A 23,152-nucleotide genomic window follows, 5' to 3' on the forward strand; every position below is an offset into this window, starting at 1 on the left:
CCCCCACCCCCCAAAAAAAAAAAAAACAATAAGTTAAAATTAGATTACTTATTAGGGTCGAAGCAATTGGTTTACATAATTTTTTTGTAATATTTTCGAAAATTACAAGATAGATTTGAGTTATTCATTTTCATGGCAATTTCTATTCAAATTGTTTGTTTTCTCTCAAAGTTGTGAGAGTGCACGATAATGAGTAGAGCATTGATGTGTATCCATTGGTATACATAAGTTACAAGTCAATACATGAATGTATTTGATTGAATAAAACCCTAAAATTTGATACATAATTAATCTAGAAAATATCTTCTTTGTCTAATGATTAATGATCGAAATGAACATGTTATCTGTCACGTGGAAAAATAAATGTTTTGTTATATTTAAAAAAGTAACAGTTCCTATTGACAAATATTTCATCTTATTTGACAAAAATGTTTGACCTTTTTTTATTTATTTATTTAAGTTTAGCTAATTAGCTACAGCTTCTCCTGTCTCTTGTAATTTAATAACAGACCAAGACAAGACATACTCACGTTATATTAAAATTCAAAGGACCATGTTAGTCTCATAACCTGTAACCACCACATGTAATATTTTCTTATTATATCTTTCTCCATTTAATTTGTAGTCCCGATGGTGAGGAACCCTCTCTATACCCCCTAAACCTTATGCCATTATTTAATTTTGTAATTTATTTCTATCTCATTGTAAAAAGAATTCACTTTTCAGTTTCTGAAAGTGGTTGTTACCATACAATTCGACTATCCATCATGTGAGGAATCATGGTTACTTTGAATAATGTGTATTAATTAACCTTCCCATGACCCCCCACTCACCTCCAAATAAACGTAAAAGGGGAAAAAATGTGAAGGGATGGAGTGTAGGAACAGAAACCTAATTAATATAAAAAAAAAATTAATAAGGAAAGAGCAATCAAACAATTAATGAAAGAATATATGTACATGGTTTGATAAGATATCTAAGTCCATGATCAGATAAGAACGTTAACACTAACAATGGAGAATAAAGTTTGCAAACTCTCTCCTTAGTCTCATGTCTATCTGGTTATTACAAAAAATTTCTTTTCACTTTAATAACCTTCATCCTTATCGATTTAAAAGAAAAACAAAAAAAATACAACTTTTAATAATAAAATACAAGACACATCAATCTTCAACATGGAGAGATCTATCTTTGTCAAACTTTAAAAGTGATGAAATGAATTTGGAATTGGTTGATTCAAATTCGAATCGGTTAACTTCAAGTCTAATTATTGTTAAATCTTATTACCTTCTTCTTCTTCTTCTTCTTTTCTTCTTTTTTTGTTTTTTTGTTTTTTTCTTTTGTTTTTTTGTTTTTTTGTTTTTTTTTGTGAAAGTTGAAGAAAAAGAGTTTAACCCTTTTTCTGTTAGACAAATCATTCCCTCAGGGGATCCTATACTTACTTAAATAATTTTTCTTTTTATTTCATTTTATTCTATTTAAAATATAAATATTCTAATACTAATATTAGTATTAAAATTTCAGAATATTTATTTTAAATTCTATCATTTTATCTATAGATTGTTCTGTAACCTCTTACCCATTTTGGAATCGATCATGAGTTGTTCAAGAATTAATCAAGATAGAATAACCCTTTTGGCCAATCTCAAGAACCCGGTTGGATTAAAAATAAATAAATAACTTAGTTAAGGAACTGACCAACCAACTAACAAAACCAGATTACTATTAGCTTTATTGAATCATTGATAGGAAAAAATCACAATTATCATGTTTCTTCTTGGATCAAACTTTTCTTAATATGGTCCCATGCAATCACAAGCAATAACAGATCTTCTAATTAAGTAAAAAAAAATAAAAAATGATGAGATATAAATTGGACCTACTGTTTTTCTTCTTCTTTAAGAGAGGATAGAGTGTCCCACACTCAATATGACACTTATGGTATTCAACAGCCCACCAAACTGTGTGGCCAACAAAAGTTGAAAAGGAAAGGAGAGTAAGACAAAACAGTGTGAAAGAGCTAACATTATATCTACCTCTTAGGAAGAAAAGAACCCAACACCTTTATCCAAAAAAAAAAAAAAAAACCCAACACTCCCACTTGCCATGTTTATGTTACAGTAAAATGTAAAAGACAGAAGAGGTTTGGTTTTCTTGGGAAGGTGTCCATACTCTATTATAGATAGTACTCCATACCCTCTCCCTTCCAGTACTTTAGCAGTGTCTTTTTCCTTTCCTTTGATCCATTCTCCTAATATTCTTCCTCGTCCTCCTTGCATGGTTTCAACTTTTCTTCTCTACTTATTTCCCATATTTTTGGCTTAGAAGTTAGTATATTTCTAATGGGCCCTAAAAATGTGCCTGAACCATGGGTTTTGTCATGGTTTGTTTTTGGCTTCCTCAACATGATAAATCCAGTAATAAATGACAATAGATACAAAAAAGACTCTGTATATACTGGTAGCTACAACTGTATGTGCAGTAGCTTAAAATATTTAATGATCCTAAAACAGAAAAGAGATGGCCACTTTATCCCATGGAAGGGACTTTAGGGCCCGTTTGATTTTGTTTCCACAAACAGTTTTTCTGTTTTTTCGTTTTTCTGTGTTCAAAAACGAAAAAACATCTCAAAAACCTTTTGATTTTTCTGTTTCATTTCACTTGTTTTTGGAAATAGGAATAGAAATTTATGCCTACTTATGTGTCTGGAAACAGGAATGAAGAAACAAGTTAGACTTGTTTTTCTGTTTCTAGAAACAAGTGGGAACAATAAAAAATGTGAAAAACTCGATACTTCACTTGACCTACCTAAACCCCCAACCCATTGTTGAAACTTCCTGCTATCCAAATGCGGCGATTCCAACTTGGTTGTGCAAACCTCACAGTTTCGGATTGCCTTCATCATTCTAAAGCTCATCTTCATGAAACATACCTACAACTCCAACGCCATGCCTTCACTTGTGAGTGCATCCCTATAATGTCTTGCCTTCACTCATGTATTGAACTCGACTACACTATTGAAAACGTTTCGGGAAATAGAAAATCAAACACCATTATGCATTTTCAAAAGTCATTTTCAGAACAAAAATGGATTTTTTCGTTTCTAGACATAGAAACAGGAGAAACGAAATTAAACGGGCGCTTAATTTTGAAGTCTTACATGATATCCAATTTTGAAGTCTTACATGATATCCAGTACGAACTTAATTTAGGAATATTTTAATTGCTGCACTTTTGTAGTTTGGACTTGATTAACTTGTATCATCACCTCTTTTTTAATAGAAATATCAAAGATCTTATTTAATCTTTAATTAGGAACGAAGGTGGGCAGGCAATGGATGATCATATACAGTTCATTCCCCAAAGCCCAGCCAACCACCTTTCTATATATATCCCCATCCATATTCCTTATTGTAAATATATTGATTGGAGTCCCATCTTCATGTGTCAACTTTTGATACTTTAATGTGGCAATGTGTGGACCGTATCCTTTAAATAGCAACTTCTATAACTGACGCAAGAGGGTCTTCTCATCAATACTTCATTCTTTTTTCCTGCAGAGATATATATAACTATGGGGCCAACCCTACCCTGCCAGGATAGGTCATTTTAGCTTTGGATTAATATATTTAGTATTAGGCTTAGCAGCAATTGCTTGGAGGATTTTCAACCTGATCCAACGACCGGTTGGGGATAAATGCCTAATATTCCATGGCACGGATTTGTGGGCTGATTTCTAAGGGTCATTAAATATTTTTTGGGGGATTATATGGGTATTTTTGGTAAAACAATACCTAAATATGTTTGCTATGAATTGTAACGATGTATTCTATGAATCTGAGAGAGGCATGAGTATGAGCAGCCGTAAAATTCCTATTCTCCATTAATAGTGGAAAAAAAAATTCCATCTCACAATAAATATGAGAAATCTTGCTAAGCTACATAAGTCATTGTGTTGTTTTATTCATTTTCTGCTTCATTTTAGGTTTTCATTTCAATGTAGACCTAACCTAGATCTAAACCGTTTAGGCGTTGGCCTATCCTCACTTGAGAAAGCAAGTCATGCGGATTATGGGTCATGTATAGACATAATATATGTAGCTCTCAAGACATAAAGGAGTTTATAAGTTTGGTGGTTAATAGCTTTACAATATCATGACAACCACATGCAGTTTCTAGCCAACTTATAGTTATAGATGAAAGAGGATTTTTCTATTTCGAAGTGTTGTGTCATGGTTATACCAGGCCACCCATGAACAATGTCAATCGAGAGCTCTATATTGCTTAAGATATATAGATGTAGTGAGTTTTGGAGATTATCCAATCCTATACGCCTTTACCCTCATTGGATAAAACCAAACGGGTGGTCCCACTGATTCAAATGATATAGGTGGGCCACATCACTGGACAGGCATGGTCCAGTCTTTGTTCTCAAGGGATAACCGCAACGTAAGTATAATATAACACGCATCTATAATTTTTGAGAGAGAGAGAGATACCCAATCAAGAACGCCCTTGGCTACTTGAAGTGTTGAATGAGACCCATGGACGCCCTTGGCTACTGAATGTGTGGAGAGAAAGAAAAAGCCATGAACGTCCTTAGCTACTTGACTTTTGAGAGAGAGAGAAAAGAATGCCGTCAGATATTGTGTGTGAGAGAGCTAGAGATGATAACCATGAACGACCTTAGCTGGTGGATCAAGAAAGAGTGGCCAAGGACAAGCTTTGTTGGATGATCATGAGATAGGGGACCCACCAAAGTCTTAGTTGGATGATCATGAGAAGTGGACCCACCAAAGCCTACAATTAGCTAGAGAGTTGAGACAATATATATCTGGATGAGGTTGGCAGAAACGTGGATGATCCAACCTCGGATGAGAACAGAATATATGGTAGATGTGTATCATGAACGGATAGACCTATTGCATCACCCATATGATGATATATTTCGCTAGCTATGGCCAACCACAATAAATTACAAAGAACGAGACAAAGCTCATCTATCCTCCATGATATCCTGTGATGATACTGAAATCAGTAGCAATAGCCTCAGCCAGCTAACCCATGTTCACACATTCGTTTAATTAATTTAATCCCTTAATTAATTCCATCCTACCATTTTGGAAATTTTATTCAAGTAGGGACAGGCCAACTCCTAAACGAAGAAGGGCTACTAAATTTTACTTTCATATCATTACTATTGCAAAAGGACTGAGTTTCGGTGAAGAGGGAATCTCTTCATAATCTAAAGGCATATGACCCATTGGATTATTATGGGAAGGATATTTTTTAAGGTTCTATACGGATGGTAAAAGTAGTAGTTTCACATCAAAAGTGGACAACCTATGTCAAGATTTATAGGTAGAAGAGCTACTAAATTCTACTTTCACATCAATACTAATGGCAAAAGACTGAGTTTCGATGAAGAGGGAATCCCTTCTTAATCTAGAGGCATATGACCCTTTGGATTATTATAAGAAGGACATTTTTGGGGGTCCTATATGGATGGTGAAAGTAGTAGTTTCACATCGGAAGTGAATAACCTATGTGGAGATTTATAGGTACTTGGGTGCCTTCTTTTTAACGGCTAGCTTTTGGAGGATGGGTTCTACACAATTACTAATCATTTTCGACCCTATACAATAGGGGTGATAGAAGAGAGATTTCTCCATACTCTATGGGTGGAAGGAAGACTTAATCCATTTAAAAATATATTCATGCAATAAGAGGGAATCTTAGGCAAGTATTATATGAAAAGGGGGTCCTTAATTATGCAAATATGGTTCACTAACCTCTGCTTAAATATTTATTTTCATGAAAATAAAAAATGTATCCTAACCAGAACAGACATATATAGCTAGATCTGAATCTGCCCAATTATTTACTGAGCACATGCATGATACCTGCTAACTGGTTTTAAATAAAATCAAATTCGTATGCTCCCCTAGAATCAGAATCAAATACAAAACATTACCAAAAAGAATCAAATACAAAAAAAGGGGGGGGGGGGGTTCAACCAACAACCCTACTCTATTCCAAGTTTAAGATGCACATTTTTTTGTGGGTTTGCATATAAAAGGTCATCTGTGTTAATTAAGGTCCATTTGGATGGTAAAAGTTCAACAGTAGCACAGTTGTAGTTTAGCCATTTTCATTATGGTATATAAGGTGCCTAAATTTAGTGGAACAACCCAATGGATGGGATCAATGAGAGAGAGAGAGAGAGAGAGAGATTTAAGTTTATTTTTGTAGAGTTAAAATTAACTCTTCCTTTGATGTTAATCCAATTTCTTTTTCCCTGCTTTTTGTTTGCATTATTGAGATTGGGGAGAGGTTTACATATTTAAATGTTGGGTATAAGAGACCAAGGGACCAAATCACCAAAACATTTATTTTCACTACCCAAAAAGAAATGTAAACTTGGTAGGAAACATCGGCATAAGCCATGGGAGCTATAGACAAAGCACCCCATGAGATTGAACTTTTGAAACTATAAGCTTCATATATATCCAAGTTGTAGAGTTCTAAGACAAGTTCAAAATTATGATTATTTACAATTATTCGGGTGGTTCCAACCCCTATATTCCCTCTTTATCAATTCTCTATCACCTGTTCTTTTCTTTTCATTACGGGTATTGTTGGATACCATATGAGATTATGATCAATTATTTCTCGATATTGATTGATGTGAACTCAATAAAATTTTCTTTCTATCTTCACCACCCAATCATATTTAAATAATATCATCACCTATTTTGGGGTTTTTTTTTGTTGGTTAATTTACATGCACACCCATAAGCTTATTGTTAAAGGGATTGTTGGAACCTTAAGATCTCCCGTACCTTCTTTGTGTTTGTTTATCCTTTTGCGGACAATACTATGAATTGATATGAGAGAAAGAGAGAGATTGAATGGATAGAACTTCGAAGAGTTACGGGTGAAAGCAACTAATTAGTTAAATCAAAAGGAGCTTATACAAGAGAGTGTAGGTGTGTTTGTGTGGTGTTGAGGCATAATGTCTTATATTCCATCGCGTTTTAATTCAGGAAGTACTGATGCAGGCCCTCAAAGAACCGTGGTCCTACGACGGACCGTGGGGGCTGCAAATGGGCACCCTTGTATAGAGGTGGTGTAGCCCCAGTTGAATTTTTTATTTGGGACTTGTTTACGGAGGAATATTTTTTATACTTTCTAGTACTAGGATTTTTTTTTTTCACTATGTACTTGTAATAAGGTTCTTTTTCTCTGTAAGTAATCTGAGAGGTGTGAGAATGAGCAGTGTAACTCTATTCTCCATCGATAGTAAAGCATGAATCTCATCTCACCGAGGGCATAGACAATCTTACTGAACCTCGTAAATCTATATATATTGTTTTTTTTTATTTTTTTATATTTTTCTACATTGTTTTATGGTTGTGTTTCTACATGAGAGAGAGACAGAGGTACCTTGAATGAATAGAACTTAGAAGAGTTCTATGGTGAAAACAACTTGTTGATTGAACCAATAGGAACTTGTACAAGGGTAATTGAGTAGACCTAGAGAGAGAGAGAGAGGGAGAGAGACCTATGATGGAAGCAACTTATTAATTGAACCGAAAGGAGGTTATAGAAAGGTAATTGAGTATACCTTAAGAAATCTTGGCCAAGAAAATTCCTCAAAAAAGATGAGGGACCAGCCTTTTCTCAAAACATGATAATTATGTTTAAGCACAATGGTGATTGAATTGATATGTCACCCAATTGAAGGTATCACTGAATCCGTACAAACAACTAACTAACCCCATTTGGTGTCTATTTCAGATGAGCTAATTAATGGAAAAACTAAAGCAAGCAAGCAAGCAAGCAACAAGGAAAGATCTTAATCAGGGAAGAATCTGATGAAATGAAGGAATATGGTTCTCATGAAGGGTACGTTGCTTTCGACAAAATAACGGCTAAGACAAGATTAGTTGCAGTCTTTACTCTTTCCCTAACCTCCCCACCTTTCTCTTTTTCCATGGAGAAATTAAAGGCAAAATAGAATTGATGTTACTTGCAGACCACACTACCATCTACGTGCTACATGCATGGCTGACTATGCCTGTAGGTTGGTTCGGCTCTTAGTCGGTTTCGATTAGGGGTGAAATAGGATCAAGTTGGGTTGGATTTCTTAAAACCCCCAATTCTAAGTCCCCAAGACTCAATCCAGGCCGAACCCAATCCTATTGGACTCATGCCAACCCAACTCAACCTTGATTGACCCTGATTGGACTGAGCTGGCCATAATTTTTGTTAGGGTTAGGCTAATCCTGATTGACTCTATTTTTGCAGTTAGGGTTGGAGTTGCATTGAAAAAGTATATCAAATATCGAAAGCAATTAAGAAATTTTGTATTGATGAAATTAGAAAGTTCTGTATAAATTGGGTATAAGAATCAAAAACCATATTTCATTATTCTAAATAAAAGTGTAGGATGACAACCCTAAATTATATTATATAAATCAGGTTTTAAACTCAGGGCTGGGCTTGGTTGGGTTGGGCCTAGGCCTCAACCAAGGTCTGCCCAATCCTAAGTCGGGGTAAGTGAAATCCAACCTTTACCCATTGTTAGGGTTAGGAATCTTAACCCAATCTTTGTTCCAATTAAGGGCAGGCCAGGGCGAATTGGGGCCTTCAGGCCAAACTTACACCCCTAGTTTTGTTTGTATGGGATGTGGACTAGAACTGATCCTTGTAGCTAATTGATTTCTGTCTTGACATTTAGAATCGTCTACATTTATTAATGGGCGGGACGATTCCAGTTTCTAATATGTTTCAGACACTAATATTATAATATTGGCATACAAATAACAAAACCATTTCTAAGCATTGATCTTTTCCTTTTTTTTTTTTTTTTTTTTAAATTAAATAATTATTTTTTTAAGCATACAAATAATTAATTAAATACCCATTCATAAAGAAACAAATAAAAATATGAACCAAAATACTTAAAAGGAAATCTTCATTAGTAAGGACTAAGGAGTAAGCATACCAATAAATCTAAATATTCTAAAATCGAAATCTAAGCATACCAATAAATCTAAATATTCTAAAATCGAAATCACCAACACCTAAGGATGTGAATTTGTAATCGAAACCGAACTGAGCCATTTACAGCGAAATTGTAAGATTGTTTAGTAACTGGTTCGGTTCTAGTTTCAAGTTTAAGACCATAGTTAAATGGGTTGGGTTGGTTTTAATAGTTCAACCCGTAGGTTTCAAATCGAATTGACATCGTGAAAATCGAACCGTTTAAACCTTCAAAACCGATTCAATTAATCCATATAACGATTAAATATTTGGTTGTTTTAACAAAACATAATGGTTTAATTTATGGAATAATTAAGGACTATAGAGGCTGTCCAACAGTCTATTCAATAATTTACTCATATTATGTAGTTATGTAGTTAAATCCTTGCTTGTTCAATGTCTCATTTTATTTGATACAAGATTGAAGCGTTTATTAAAAAAAGCAAGTATTAGTAAGTATGTGAATAAACTATCAAACCGATTGCTAACCGTTTAGAAACCATATAGAATAAACTGTGATCAAAACCGTTTAAAACCATAAAACCAACGCCGTTTAAAAATCGTGGAACCAAAATCGTTTGTTAAAAGATTGCAGTTTTAGAAAGTGCAACCGTTTCGTAAATGGTTCAGTTTTGATTTCAGCCAAATAAATATGAACCAAATCGAACTGCATTGTATACACTGAAACCGAACCAATTAACACCGTTGTTGGCAACACCTAATATACAATTGTATGTTAGCTATAAATATGTTCCAGTTCCAACCCGTTCACAACTGGTCTTCTAGAACCGTTGGGAGATCCATCCTAAAACCGACCTGTCTCGTTTATTAATGAATTCCAAAATTCATATTCAGAACCGGATCAATAACTTAATAGATGAATTGGTGTTGGTTCATAATGGGTCCGTTATGGTCCGATTCACATTTTTTATCCTTAATTGACGCCCTTTTGAAGGATTAGAAATGTGCTAATCACATGTCGTACAGTTGAGCATTCAACCTTAGCCCAAACCATATCTATTCATGGGCCACAAAATTGGATGCAACTCACGCAAATGGACCGGGCCTGGCTGTACCGTTTGTTAATTAAACCATAAATACGCGTAGTCCCACTCTTTGTTAGTTTATTCGCGTTTAAAACACGTTTAAAACGCCGAACCATTTTTTTGCCGTTTTAAATGTCGTTTGTCGAATTTTTCACAGAAAGTTAGTAAAAAACGGGAACGGGGCTATTTGAAGTTTTAAACGAGTATCCGTTTTTTTGATAGTAAAAAAATGGATATCAAAAATGGATACACGTTTAAAACTTCAAATGAATATTATCTATATTTGTTTTGATTGTTATCTAGGTATTTAGAGAATTATTATGCCAATATATGTCTATATATTGCCTTTTTTTTTACACTGTATTATTTAAATATAAACGTTGAAAACACGTATTGTCCGTTTTTATTTTTTATTTTTCAGTTTTTACCGTATTGACCGTATTTTTGACCGTCCCGTTCACGTTTTGATCCGTTTAAAACATACCCGTACCGAACAATGTTTTTTTGCCATTCCCGTTTTAACTAACAGAGGTCCCACTAGCCCCACAAACAATCCAAGTGAAAAACCAAACTCCAACCGGGGTTTAAATAGCCGGTTCAATTAGGCGGGCAGCTGGGCATCGATTGGAACCGGTTGAGTAGTGAGGCCAAGAGTTAACCATTCTGGTTGGGTTGTTTATTGAATCTTGAAAGTGTTGACCAAACCTTGTTGTAAGCAAGAGCTAACACAAGACTGATATTGATCTAATGTTGGTATATGATGTATTGTATTTTGTCACAGTTTAATCCAGGGAGCACTGGTATACGGGCCTCGATAGAACAGAACATCAGTCCCGCTTGTTAGTAAGCAGCAGGCGGGCCATGGTGGTTGCAAGGGGGTAGGAGGCCTCTAGCATAGCAAGGGTGTCGGGGGCCTTGCTCGAATTTTTTATTTGAGGGCAGTTTTGTACTTTTCGAATTAGGATTTTGAGCTATATTTTTATAGCGAGAGTTTCTTTCTCTGTAATGCAAGCAATTTGATAGAGGTATGAGGACGAGTGTTGTAACTTTATTCTCCATTGATAATGAAGTAGAATCTTATCTCACCAAGGACGTAGGTAATCTTGCCGAACCTCCTAAACTTGTGTGCATTGTTTGTTTTTATTTTTTCATTATTTTCTGCATTATTTTTAGAGTTGCGTTTCTACATCTAGATCACCTTGAATTGGATTGATTCGAACAGATTTAATCTATTTTTTTTAAATCACCAATGAATTGCATCAGATCAGTAAGACTTGGGATCGGCCTGGGCCAATACCAAATTGATCCAGGCGAATCCATCAATCCTGATTCGGATCGCCTTGGATGCTTTTCACTTCTGTTTTCCGTTTTCTTCTAGGCTCCGTTTGCCTTGATGTGGGTCCCACTATTAATTGATTAATTTTTTATTCATGCTTCTGTGTTGGGTAAACAGCCTAAGTGAAGTATAAATGCCCTTCACGTACGTGCAGATTCACCTCCCTTGTGGTCTGATGCTTCAGTGTTCAGACCATGGAATTGGAATATTTCTCCCTCGCAAAAGGTCGATAATACCCTCTCTCTTTTTTTTTTTTGGGTCCGTCTTTCTGTCTTGCTCCTAAATGTCAACGATCCGCTGACCAATGAACCCCTTCCTTCATCGGGAGGGGCAAGGCAACTTTTCGCAACTTGTTGCTGTTCTACTTTAAAACTCATATTCTTGGTTCTAGATAGATCTGTATTGGCATTGATCAAAACCAATACAATAATAACCAAAGTCTTATCTTAATTTAATGGGGTCAATTACATAAAGGTTTCAAACAAAAACAAATGCAAGAATCTATGCAAAAAGATTGACGAATTATGACAGATTATAATAAGATGTCAATTGTTTACTTGACGCATCATCTTAGATCAACCACATGACTATAATAAAGTATCGACTATCTATATAATGCATCAATAGAGATCAATCAAGTCAAAATATCCTACATATATTACATCCATCACCCAACTATATTTACATTTATGAAAAGAAGAATGAACGAAGGACACATAAAAACCATGTTTATGTTCCTGACCTAAAGGGTTACATTTGGCAATAACGTGGGTTTGGTAGGTAAGTCCTAATCAGCTTCCACCTTCTACCTTCCACTTTGGGTATGTCTCACTCATGGCTTCTTATTCCTCATTTGTTCCAAATTCTACAGTTCTTCAATTCGGGTATTTCACATGGATATTGAGTACATGATTCTTTTCAAAAGAAAGAAGAGAAAAATGTCAAACCATACTCTGTAAGTAGTGGTTGGGTCACCGACCTTATATTAGATAACCCGAGTACCCGACCACATCACATGAAGGAAAAAAGGTATTCACATGCATTTATAAGTTCATAGCATACGGGAAGGGTGGACATTATTCTAGATTTCTAGGTCGAAAAGGTGAGCTGATAAGCTAGGCAGGGTTTTAAAAGAACAGAATCAAGATCTGGATCGGTCCAGGTCAAATTTGATCCGATTCCTATATCCGATTCTACCCTAATCCTAAAATACGCTTCCAATCAGTTAGTATTGAAATCAATTTCAGTCAATTCAGATCCAAATCGACCAATCCAACCCAATCCTGAATGTTAAAACCTTCAGTTAGATCCCACCTGCGTTCACAAATTTTTCCTTTTCCCCAACATTCCATGAGGCGAGATATACTTAAGAAAAATATTGAATCCATGAGAAAGCCAACAAAAAATCTAATCACGCCCGAAGAAGGCAAACACACAGGAAAAAATAATTACACAATAGCAACATAAAGATTTACATGATTCCATAAGTTTGTTTAAATCCCCAGTGAAATGAGAATTTATTTAGTAATAATAGAGAATAGGATTACAATTTTTCGTCCTCACTTCTCATATCTACTCCCTTTAAAAATCATCAAAATACCAAAAAAACCCAAACAACAAAATACATGACATCCTACTCCTAACAAAAATGAACACTTACTACGAGAATGAAAAAAACAAGCACAAACTGTTACTAATAAAATTCTGCATAAAGAACTGAATAAGGAATGTTTTTTCTGTTTTTGTTTTGTTTTTTTTTTTTTTAAGCAACTCTTTCGCTTCCCAGAGCCAGGGTAAAAAAAAGGTTACTTCAATATAAAACCTGGAACCATACAGGCCACCGATTCCAATTCAAATCAGATCATCGAAATCAACCGGAAACCTAGAAAATAGAATCAGTAAGAAACAAGTTTATCACATATCTTTGATTTTTATTAAGTTTTTATTTTAAGAAAACAACTTATAAATCTACCTACAAAAGATAAGTTTCATTGATTTTCAGCTAAGGATGACTAAAAACTCATTATTACATCAGGCGCAAGCGAGCCTTTTGGATACTACTAAGGCTGCAATTACTACAATATACAACCCTCTTGCATATAGTTTCAGTGTTTTAGAGTCTACTCTTCTTGACAGGCCCCATTTCCTTAGCCTTGGCCCTCAGCAAATTCTTCTGTACTTTACCTGTGGCTGTCTTCGGTAAAGGACCAAAAACCAGGGACTTGGGAACCCAATACGCCGGCATCTTCGACTTGCAAAACTTAATTATATCCTCAGCCAATCTTTGTTCATTTGATCCATCCACTCCTTCCTTCAATGTCACAAAAGCACAAGGGGACTCTCCCCACTGCTCATCCGGCCTAGCAACTACTGATGTCTCTAAGATAGCAGGGTGATGATATAAAATACTCTCTACCTCCAAGCTGCTAATATTCTCTCCCCCTGATATGATGATATCCTTCGACCGGTCCTTGACCTCTATGTACCCATCAGGGTGTTTCACAGCCAGGTCGCCACTATGGAACCAACCATTCTCAAATGCCTCTTGGTTGGCTTTTGGGTTCTTTAAATAGCCCTTCATCACCAAATTACCACGCATCACCACCTCTCCAATAGTAGTACCATCAGCTGGGACAGGTTGCATTGTTTTTTGGTTAACAACATCAAGGCCTTCCAAACCCGTGTAACGGACACCTTGGCGAGAATTAAGCTTGGCTTGCTTGTCAAGGGGTAGCGAAGCCCACTCAGGCTTCCATGCACATACGGTGGAAGGACCATAGGTCTCCGACAGGCCATAGGTGTGTGTGACACGGAACCCAAGCTTGGACATCTCAAACAGAACAGATGGGGGTGGTGCTGCACCAGCCGTGTTTACATTGACGACACGGGGGAGGGGAAGGATAGACTGATCTTTAGGAGCATTGACTATGGTGTTGAGAACCACAGGAGCAGCACAGAAATGGGTCACACCTTGCTCAGCTATTGCTGAGTAGATACCCTTGGCTGTTACCTGCAAGGATTCGGAAAATTAAAGCAAGAGCACGAAGGACAGTCACTTCATTTAGCCTATATTGATTTAATCAATCTAGGAAGTCCATCCTGTAAGTGACCATAACGACAATAACAATAACCTCCTATATATATATATATATATATATGTGAACAAAGTAAATCAACTATGCAAGTAAAACTAAAATTTTTTTAAACACTTCAGAAGTAATTTGATATGAATTGCCATGCCAACTTGAGGCACATGTGTTCCTTAAATGGCTAAAGCTATCTGGTACAGATCTATACAAATCTTGGGAGTAAATTCTCTCCATGTGTGCTGTGAAGAAAAAATGTGTCGAGACAGGCATTTTTGTGTTAATCCAGGGGGGGAGTGGTAAAGTGCTACATAAGCACAGTGGACAGACATGCCAAGATATTGTCCACTTTGGTAAGCAGGTAGGCCATCGCATGGCTTTAAAACACGTCTTAAAGTATTAAAGCAACCGCCACTTATACGCGCATTCCGTGGCTCATGCATAGGAGATGTGGGTCTAATCCATGGTTCTACAAGTGGATGGTGTCCAAGTCATCTAGGCAGCATTTGTCAAGAATTATATACAGTGTTACATGTAGAAGATCAAGAACTCCCCCCACTCCCACAGCAACAAAAAATGTAAATGAAACAGGAAACCTGTTTTTAAGGTCAGCATAGCATCCAGTCTAGTCCCACAACAAAATCAAGTTTACTGCTTAAAATTAAAATCAAGTTCAATAAGAAACCATGAACAAAAGTAGAATTATCAAGGTAACCATGATGCTTCTGTATATCAACCATGGAGGAAAAGTGTTGTCACTGGAATTGAGACATACCTGGCGAAGGCAAATGTTTGTCCCACAGAGAGCTGCAAGTGTCCAAGGGTAACCCCAACCATTGCAGTGGAACATCGGAAGAGTCCAGAGGTACACAGCTCCTTCATTCATTCCCCATATAAGAGCATCACTTAGAGCAATCAAATATGCCCCTCGGTGACTCAATACCACCCCTTTTGGACTGGATGTCGTCCCAGAAGTATAACCCAAAGCAATGCTCTGCCACTCATCTTTCGGTGGTTTCCAGGCAAAGTCAGGGTCACCAGTTTCCAAAAACTTTTCGTATTCAATGGCTCCCTTATCTAAAGCATGTTTGAGTTCTGCTGGATTACAGCTTTTGTCACCTATGACAATCATGAGTGGAAACTTAAAATTCTTTTTGCTTTTGTCTGCTACAATTTTTAAGGCTTCCTCTGCCAAGGGAAAGAATTCCTGGTCAACCATTACAACTGCAGATGATGAATGCCCCAGAAGGAAAGCAATTTGCTGTGCATTAAGTCGAATGTTGATAGTGTTGAGCACAGCTCCAGACATTGGAACTCCAAAGTGAGCTTCATAGATGGCTGGGACATTTGGCGCAATTACAGATACCTGCCAGAATATAATAGAAAAAAAATAACATTCCATAACCGAAAAACCTGATGAGCTCTGAAACAATATAGCAAAGCTTGACGTAAAGACAGAATAGACTCGACACATTAAAAAGAGGAAGAGAAAAAACAAGTATAAAGAAGAGGAAAATTCTTTTTATTCACTAAAGAAGTGTGCAGTAAGGAGTCAAAGGTGACCACAGGCAATAAAAGATGGTAGGCAATATAATTTACACATTCTACAGTTTCCATTTTATTTTATTTTTTTCCCTCCGAAACAGATACTTTAGTGTTCCAATATTAGAGCAATCCTAAGTGCACAGTTGGGGGATCCTATACTTAAGTATTAAAAGATTGATATTATTAAAGATAGAATTTATGTTCCCCATCTTTCTGATTATGAACCTCTTTTTGAACATCACTTTTTCCTATTCGTACCACAGGATCCAAGCTTGAGGTCCCTACTCCCAACATAAGTAGTGTGGCTTCTTTGAAGCAATCAAAGAAAATTTGAAAAATCGAGAATCCTTTCATGTTTGGGATCTCCAGTATCATAGTGGCCAAATGTTGCTATTCAATCGGACAAAGAATTTATTCACATGCCTTACTTATTCCTCAAATTGGTCTGCCATTTCCATAAAGGATATAATTGACAAGTCGAAGTTGCACATTATCCTTTTCCTGCACAGATCCTATAGGAAAAGTGTTGCTAAATTTATTCAGACTGCTCTGCAATTACTTGACTGCTTGTGCTAAACAGATATTCTTCACATCTTCAAAGAGTACGACTAACTTTTCTGTATTAAATTTAGAAGGAACCAATCACATCATACTGTTTGACCAAATGAAAACACATGCCTGAAAGGAGATGAAATTAAGATCTAACTGAGTCACAAACGAGCATCAACAATAATTGTCACTCTGTTTTTCATCAGTTAATTGGTATGTGGAAGCCAGTACAAATTACTAAGTATATACAAGCACAGATTTTTCATAACTAAGCATGGCAAAGTTCATACATTCAGCCTGTCTTCGTGTTTATTATGTTTGAAGTGGCTATTTAAAACTATAACATGGAAGTAAATTTTTAAGAAAAACCCTCTGCACTTATCAGAGAAAGAAAATTGGAAATTCTAAGGGTTTCATGCTTCATTTTAGGTAATCAACATTGTAGTATATCCAATTAGTCTACTGATCAAAGAGCTCATTCATGGGAATGATGAATCAACACATGACTTTGGGAAGCTCAAGAACATGATCCCACATTTTTCTTTCAGGCCAGATCAAGAAAGTCCTTAGCATGAATACTCGGCCAATCCAAGACAAAAAGTGCTAATGATTACAACGGCAGCTTGCCAAGCCTTGAAAGATCCATTATAGTCAGTGGGACAAAACAAAAAGTGGAAGTCAAAGTCGTTTTGAAAAATATGTTAGCAGCCGCTAACACCTATGTTGAAGTAAAGCTGGACGTCATCCTGTAGTAGCAGCCAATCTGCTACTGTTAGGCTTCACCAGAAATCTCCTAGTATGGTGTGAAAGATTACCAGATGCGGTCAAGTCCTCAATACAATATTGTCACAAGAAAGATAGGTCCCGACAGGAACCTACTTTTGAATTCTTCAAAGAAACATGGTAAGATGCTCTAAAAGTACCTCCCCAAGGCTCTGTCACTGCAGAGTTTGGGGACCCAAATGGTCATCATATACGTAACCTTACCCTGCTTCATGGAGAGGTGGTTTCCCAACTTGAACCCGCGATCACTAGGATGCAATAGAGCAACCTTACATGGTAAGATGCTCTACTATGCTCTCTTTTTCTTTTTTTCTTTTTTTTTCCACGGGGTGGGGGGGGGGGTTGGAGTGGGAGGAGGCGTATCATTGAGCTTCCAGGCATGGTCGTGGAAACTTATCTCAACAGTAAATTTTTACAAAGTGCCTAGCAGACTCTTTTTTCCGAGCACTGGGGAGGCAGCATGGAGATTCCCCATGAAAGCAGCACCGAGAATCCTCTCAAAAGCAAGCTTATCCAAAAGTATTTAATATAAAAGTTTCCTCATAGACAGCATTAAATTTCAATTATATTTAATTTAAGTAAGCTATAAGTTTCATTTTCGATGTTACCAAAAACGAAAAAAGTTTCATTTTCTCCATCTCATTCTGAGATGTGATTTACATGTGAATTGTTTTTGGTATCGAAATAAGGAGTGCTTTTTTTATCCACCCACAAAAGAGGTGGTGTTAGAACAAACACCAAGAAACACGAATAATAAAGAGACAATAGATCCGTACGACACAGAGATTTAACGAGGTTCACACACCAGGGTGGTGTGCTACGTCCTCGGGCGAAGAAGAAGATGATTCCCTATGCAGAAGAGAGATTTACACCCTAGCAGTGGCGAGGAAAAACTCACCCTGAAACCCTAGCTGCGTGAAAACCCTAGAATACAATGACTTTCTCAACAAGCAACAGTACATTATATATACTCCAAAAACGTGGGTCGACCCATCGGGTCTCGGTCGATCCGGTCAAACCATACCGGATCAGTGATGTATCGGCCCAAGCCCTCTGCCTCCATCACAGATCTCAGAAAATTTCTCATTCGGGTCGCCACCAAAATATGTCAGATCGGGTCAATCTTCAAAACGGGTCAAGAATTCGAGACAAACTTAACAGGTGGAATAGCATTCGGAAGGAGAGTAAACATAAAATACTCTCTGAACTAATATGATAACCAGACTCCGAAAAGTGAAGAGTAAACTAACATACTACCGAAAGGAGTGCTTTTGTGGAAACAATTCATACCGAAATAAGGAGTCCTTCCGTCTTCCAAAAAAAAAAAAAAAAATTGACTCTGCCTCCCACCAATTCAAAATTGTGATTATGATTATTATCATATAAACTCTTTCAAATGATTAATTTATTTTGCTCCACAAATTTCCCGACATGAACAGAAAAGACACCACATATCTTCGATAAGTTAACTTGATCAAAAACAAAACCAGAGATTCAGCCAAAACAATAAAACCTGCAAGAAATTAGAAGTTAAAACCATGTTGAACCTCATAATCAATCATCGAAGGATCAATAGATAACTACGCTCGCATCCGTGAAGCAATAAAGAAGTAAATACGGGCCAAATTCAGTCAAGTAAATCCATTAAATTTATCTAGCAGAGCACCACAAGGAAAAAAAAAGAAAAGAAGAAATTTTGAAAACTCAGGAAGGTAGGATTGAAGTTTACCGTGGTTCCGACACCGATGGAATTCTTGGATAGGGCAGAAGCTAAACGTCGACATCGCTGATATGTCTGAAACCAAGTGTACTGGGAAGATCCGTGAACGACAGATCTCCTCTCCGGATGAACTAAGGCAGCTCTCTCCAGAAACCCCAGTGGAGTTAAAGCAGTGTAGTTCGCTGCGTTCTTCGGGAGGTCGTCGATATCTCCTTCTGCCGCCATCGATGAACTACAAACTATCTCTCTCTCTCTCTCTCTCTCTCTCTCTCTCTCTCTCTCGTCTCTTCCTTCCTCACGGGCTCTCGCTCCGTTATTTAAATAGGAACTGTTTCTTTCTATGTCTCTCTCCACGTGGCAAAGCTAAAGCTATTCTTTAAGTAAGCTACACTGGCAAACGCTAGGCTATTTTGTTTGGATATGGATCCTCTCCAGCACCCGGGGATTAGGATCCGAATCCTCCGAAGTAAAGGTGTATCGCAAACAAGCACAGAAGTCGGGGAAATTTCTCTGAGAGGGAATCCACGTGTCACAAATGCATTGCGACTATCCCTGCACTGCCACAATTGTATTCCCATTTTTTATCCTATCTAATTATCTATTACCAAGTCCATCCAATCCATAGATAGATAGGGCCAAAAGATGAGTTTATTTTCACCCATGGTGAGAGAAAATTCCTTCATCATAGGCATTTACATTCTTTTATGGAATCCAAAAAGTATTTATGTTTTATCTAATTTTATCTAAAATAATAATAATAATAATAATAATAATAACAATAAAATAGAGGGTAGAGTTAATGATAAACATGAGGCGTTTTTTGGTATCATTTATTTATTTTTCTAATAAAACTAATTTTAATTGCATTTGATATTATTTTTGGAATTTATTTTTATTTAAAAAATAATAATAAAAAACAAGTTAAAAGTTATTTATGATTTTTTATTGAAAACTATTTTTAATTATTTTTGTGTTGAATGTTTAATGAATAATTGCTTATATGTCTCAAAAAATGAGGGTACAAAAGCCATTGCTTTGTTATTAGAAAGGCAAGCCTCCACCTGCTCCTCATCCTCCTCTTATTCTTCTTCTTCCTCCTCCAAGCTCGCCCCACCACCCCACTCTATCCCTACAATTCTATTTCACCCTCGTGGTCATGACCCTATTTCCCTTCTCCTACCATGGCTGCTGGTGAAGGGACCAATCCGCAATAGGAGGTTGTAGCTTGCGCCTGCAAGCTGGCCCCTACCCGTGGCCTTGGGATGCCTGCTCCGTATGCAACTGCTGGTGGCCTTGGCAAGAATGGACAGGCCGATTGTCAATAATTAAAAAGAAAAAAATTTGTGTTCGAGGGTTTGAGAAACCTTTAGTGAAAAATGACTCCTCTGCCCTTGTGATTTAAAATAAAAAATATATATATATTATTCTACACATAGGCATACCAAATCATTTCTCATTCCATATTCTATTATATCTAATTTTACCAAATGAATTTTATGTTTTGATCAAAAATGGTTTTTTTTAAATAGACAAAAAGCAAAAGTAAAAATAATACCAAAGAGAGTCGAAATCCAATCATAAGGTCACATAACTAGTGGCCTCCTTCTCAATGAAGGAAAATTTTCAAACCCACCCCTGCCCTTTTTTTTTTTTTTGGGTCTTATTTTTCATGTCCCATTAGTTGAAGCACTATGGATTATCAATACTAGAATCAGACACTCGATTTGCTGAAAACACCCTCACTTATATCAGTATTGACAACTACTGATATGGTATTTGATACGATATTTCATAACCTTTGCTACTCACTTGTCAAGTTTTAAATCAAATGCCGTCGTTGAGGTGGTAAACCAAAAAGCTTAGTATATAGAGGCAACATGGAATATTGAAATAGGTGAATGCATATAACATGAAAAGATATGTGATTGAAATTTGACTGATTGGATTACCACATAACCCTTTCAGGTTGCACAACATTGTAAGTAAGAATACATTCCATAGATTTCCCTCTTAAAAAAAATAAAATAAAAAATAAAAAATCTTTCCCCACTCTTGCGAGACAAAGTAATGAAAACAAGATATGTTTGGTATGCATCCTCGGAATAGATTTTAGGTCTAGAACGCATTACGAATTGAGAAGATAAAGAAAACATGAATTTTAATATGTGTTCTAAATTCATAATCTATTATGAAAATATGTATCAAATACAACCTTAATGTGAAAGGTAGGTTACCAAATACAATACAAGGTTTTTTTTTTGGTAAAAAATATAAGGTGAACCACCAACTAAATTAAGAATATTCTATGACATATGCCAAATATAAGGAGGCCACTAGCCTCTTAAAATAGTTACCAAAACAAAAATCAATGGCTAAATATAACCCCTCCCTAATTTTATCAAGACAATTATTATCATTTTAAAAAATATTAGAGCCCTAGGATTAAGTTTCGAAATTTCAAACCTCAAGCAAAGTAAATGCATTTGAAAAGGAAATAAAGCAATAAATGATTACAACCTATCCTTTTTTTTCTTTTTTGGTAAATTACAACCTATCCTGTCTCTTAGTAAGACATTTACTATTATATCAAAATAATATTTTAATTCCCTTATGTAAGAAGTTAAGTTTTTAAAATTTGAAACCTCAAACAAAGTAAATGCATATGAAAAGGAAATAAAGCAATGAATATTCTCTGTCAAGAAATTATTACAATTAAAAAAAGTAAATAAATGAACACTCCATGTTAATAAATTATTACAATAATAACCGTTAATAAATGAGTATTCCATGTCTATAAATTATTTTTTTGATTGAATAAATTAATACAATTAATAACCGTTTATAGTATTTAACTTAGGAAGCCTTACTTACCTGAAAAAACAAAAAAAATAAAGAAGTAGAAGGGAAAAAGAACGTTGCCTTGGACAGCCTGGTTGCATGGCTTTGGGTGGAAAACATGGCTCTTACATTGAACCTAGACATAGGAGTGCATAAAATTACCATCGCATCTCATGAAATAAAAAACTTCATCAATGTTGATGCACATGGCACATTCTTATTGGCCCTTGCAATCAGGCAGCAAATTTTTTATCAAAATAGAAAATATATAATTCAATTTTTATTTTTTCTGCTAATAAAAAACCCTCGAACTTAGTTCAAATATCCAAGGGTTCATAGGAAGACTCGAGCTGAAGACATATGCTAGCATAGAATGCCTTTGGATCAACGGAGCTACACCAAGAGTATAATATGGTATCCATTTATCCGTAAAATATAAAACAAATTATTATAGTTATCTATAAGATATACAATTTGCCAACCACATTTAGTTGGGAAAGAGCTTTTTTATTGTTGTTGTTGTTATTGTATTGCAACTATTACTAAGCAAAAAAATAACGATTGGGTCACCCCACCATTATGGATGAGAGAAAATGGCATTTATTGGTATTATGACAATACCCAACGTGGATAAGTGATATTATAAACTGAGAAAAACTTGTAACCTCGTTTTGTTCGCCCATCTTATTGCCGGGGGATCTTTCTATCGTTTTGCATTTTTCACTTAACAAATCAAATCAAGGAATTCAAATGACAATAACTAGTACAATTATTAATGAGGGAGAGAAATATGTAAGTTTGTACAATCGGAGGTATCATCATATTCAAGATTCGTACAAAGCCTCCTCAAATAATGATGTCTCCAATGCTTGCAAGAACAGCTTAGGGCCCATTTGATTTTGTTTCTATTATTTCTAAACACAAAAACAACAGAAAAAGTTTTTTCCGTTTTTGTGCAAAGAAACAATTTTTTGTAATTACAAATAGGTGTTTGATTTTTCTGTTTCTTAAAATGTTTTCAACGGTGTAATCATGTTCATGACACGAGTGAAGGCACAATGTGCAGGTATCAAGTTCACGAGTAAAGGCACGACGTTGAAGTTGCAAGTATGCTTTATAGAGAAGAGCTTCAGAAGGATAGAGGCAATCCAAAACTATGAGCTTCACATAACAAGGTTGGAGTCACCACCTTTGATAGCGA

At 35.9% G+C, this 23,152-nt stretch overlaps 1 protein-coding gene across 1 annotated transcript; it reads right to left on the minus strand.

Annotated features, from left to right (window-relative positions):
* Nucleotides 1-13,340: 13,340 nt before the first annotated feature.
* Nucleotides 13,341-19,406, minus strand: LOC122058458 (acetate--CoA ligase CCL3-like). Its single transcript, XM_042621150.1, has 3 exons — nt 19,123-19,406; nt 15,292-15,882; nt 13,341-14,440 (listed from the first exon to the last, which is right to left on the minus strand). The coding sequence occupies exons 1-3, from the start codon at nt 19,336-19,338 to the stop codon at nt 13,544-13,546; spliced, it is 1,704 nt and encodes a 567-aa protein (XP_042477084.1). The 5' UTR covers nt 19,339-19,406; the 3' UTR covers nt 13,341-13,543.
* Nucleotides 19,407-23,152: the final 3,746 nt, after the last annotated feature.

The sequence above is a fragment of the Macadamia integrifolia genome, chromosome 12, assembly GCF_013358625.1.
Source record: "Macadamia integrifolia cultivar HAES 741 chromosome 12, SCU_Mint_v3, whole genome shotgun sequence".
In the NCBI taxonomy this organism is placed as follows: Eukaryota; Viridiplantae; Streptophyta; class Magnoliopsida; order Proteales; family Proteaceae; genus Macadamia; species Macadamia integrifolia.

Bases quoted from the DNA above. Each gene is read 5' to 3' on its own strand.
- LOC122058458 (XM_042621150.1), bottom strand. From the start codon at position 19,338: ATGGCGGCAGAAGGAGATATCGACGACCTCCCGAAGAACGCAGCGAAC. The intron at 15,883-19,122 runs GTAAACTTCAAT...ATATTCTGGCAG, and splicing joins CCATCGGTGTCGGAACCACG to GTATCTGTAATTGCGCCAAA. The intron at 14,441-15,291 runs GTATGTCTCAAT...GAATCCTTGCAG, and splicing joins CAAACATTTGCCTTCGCCAG to GTAACAGCCAAGGGTATCTA.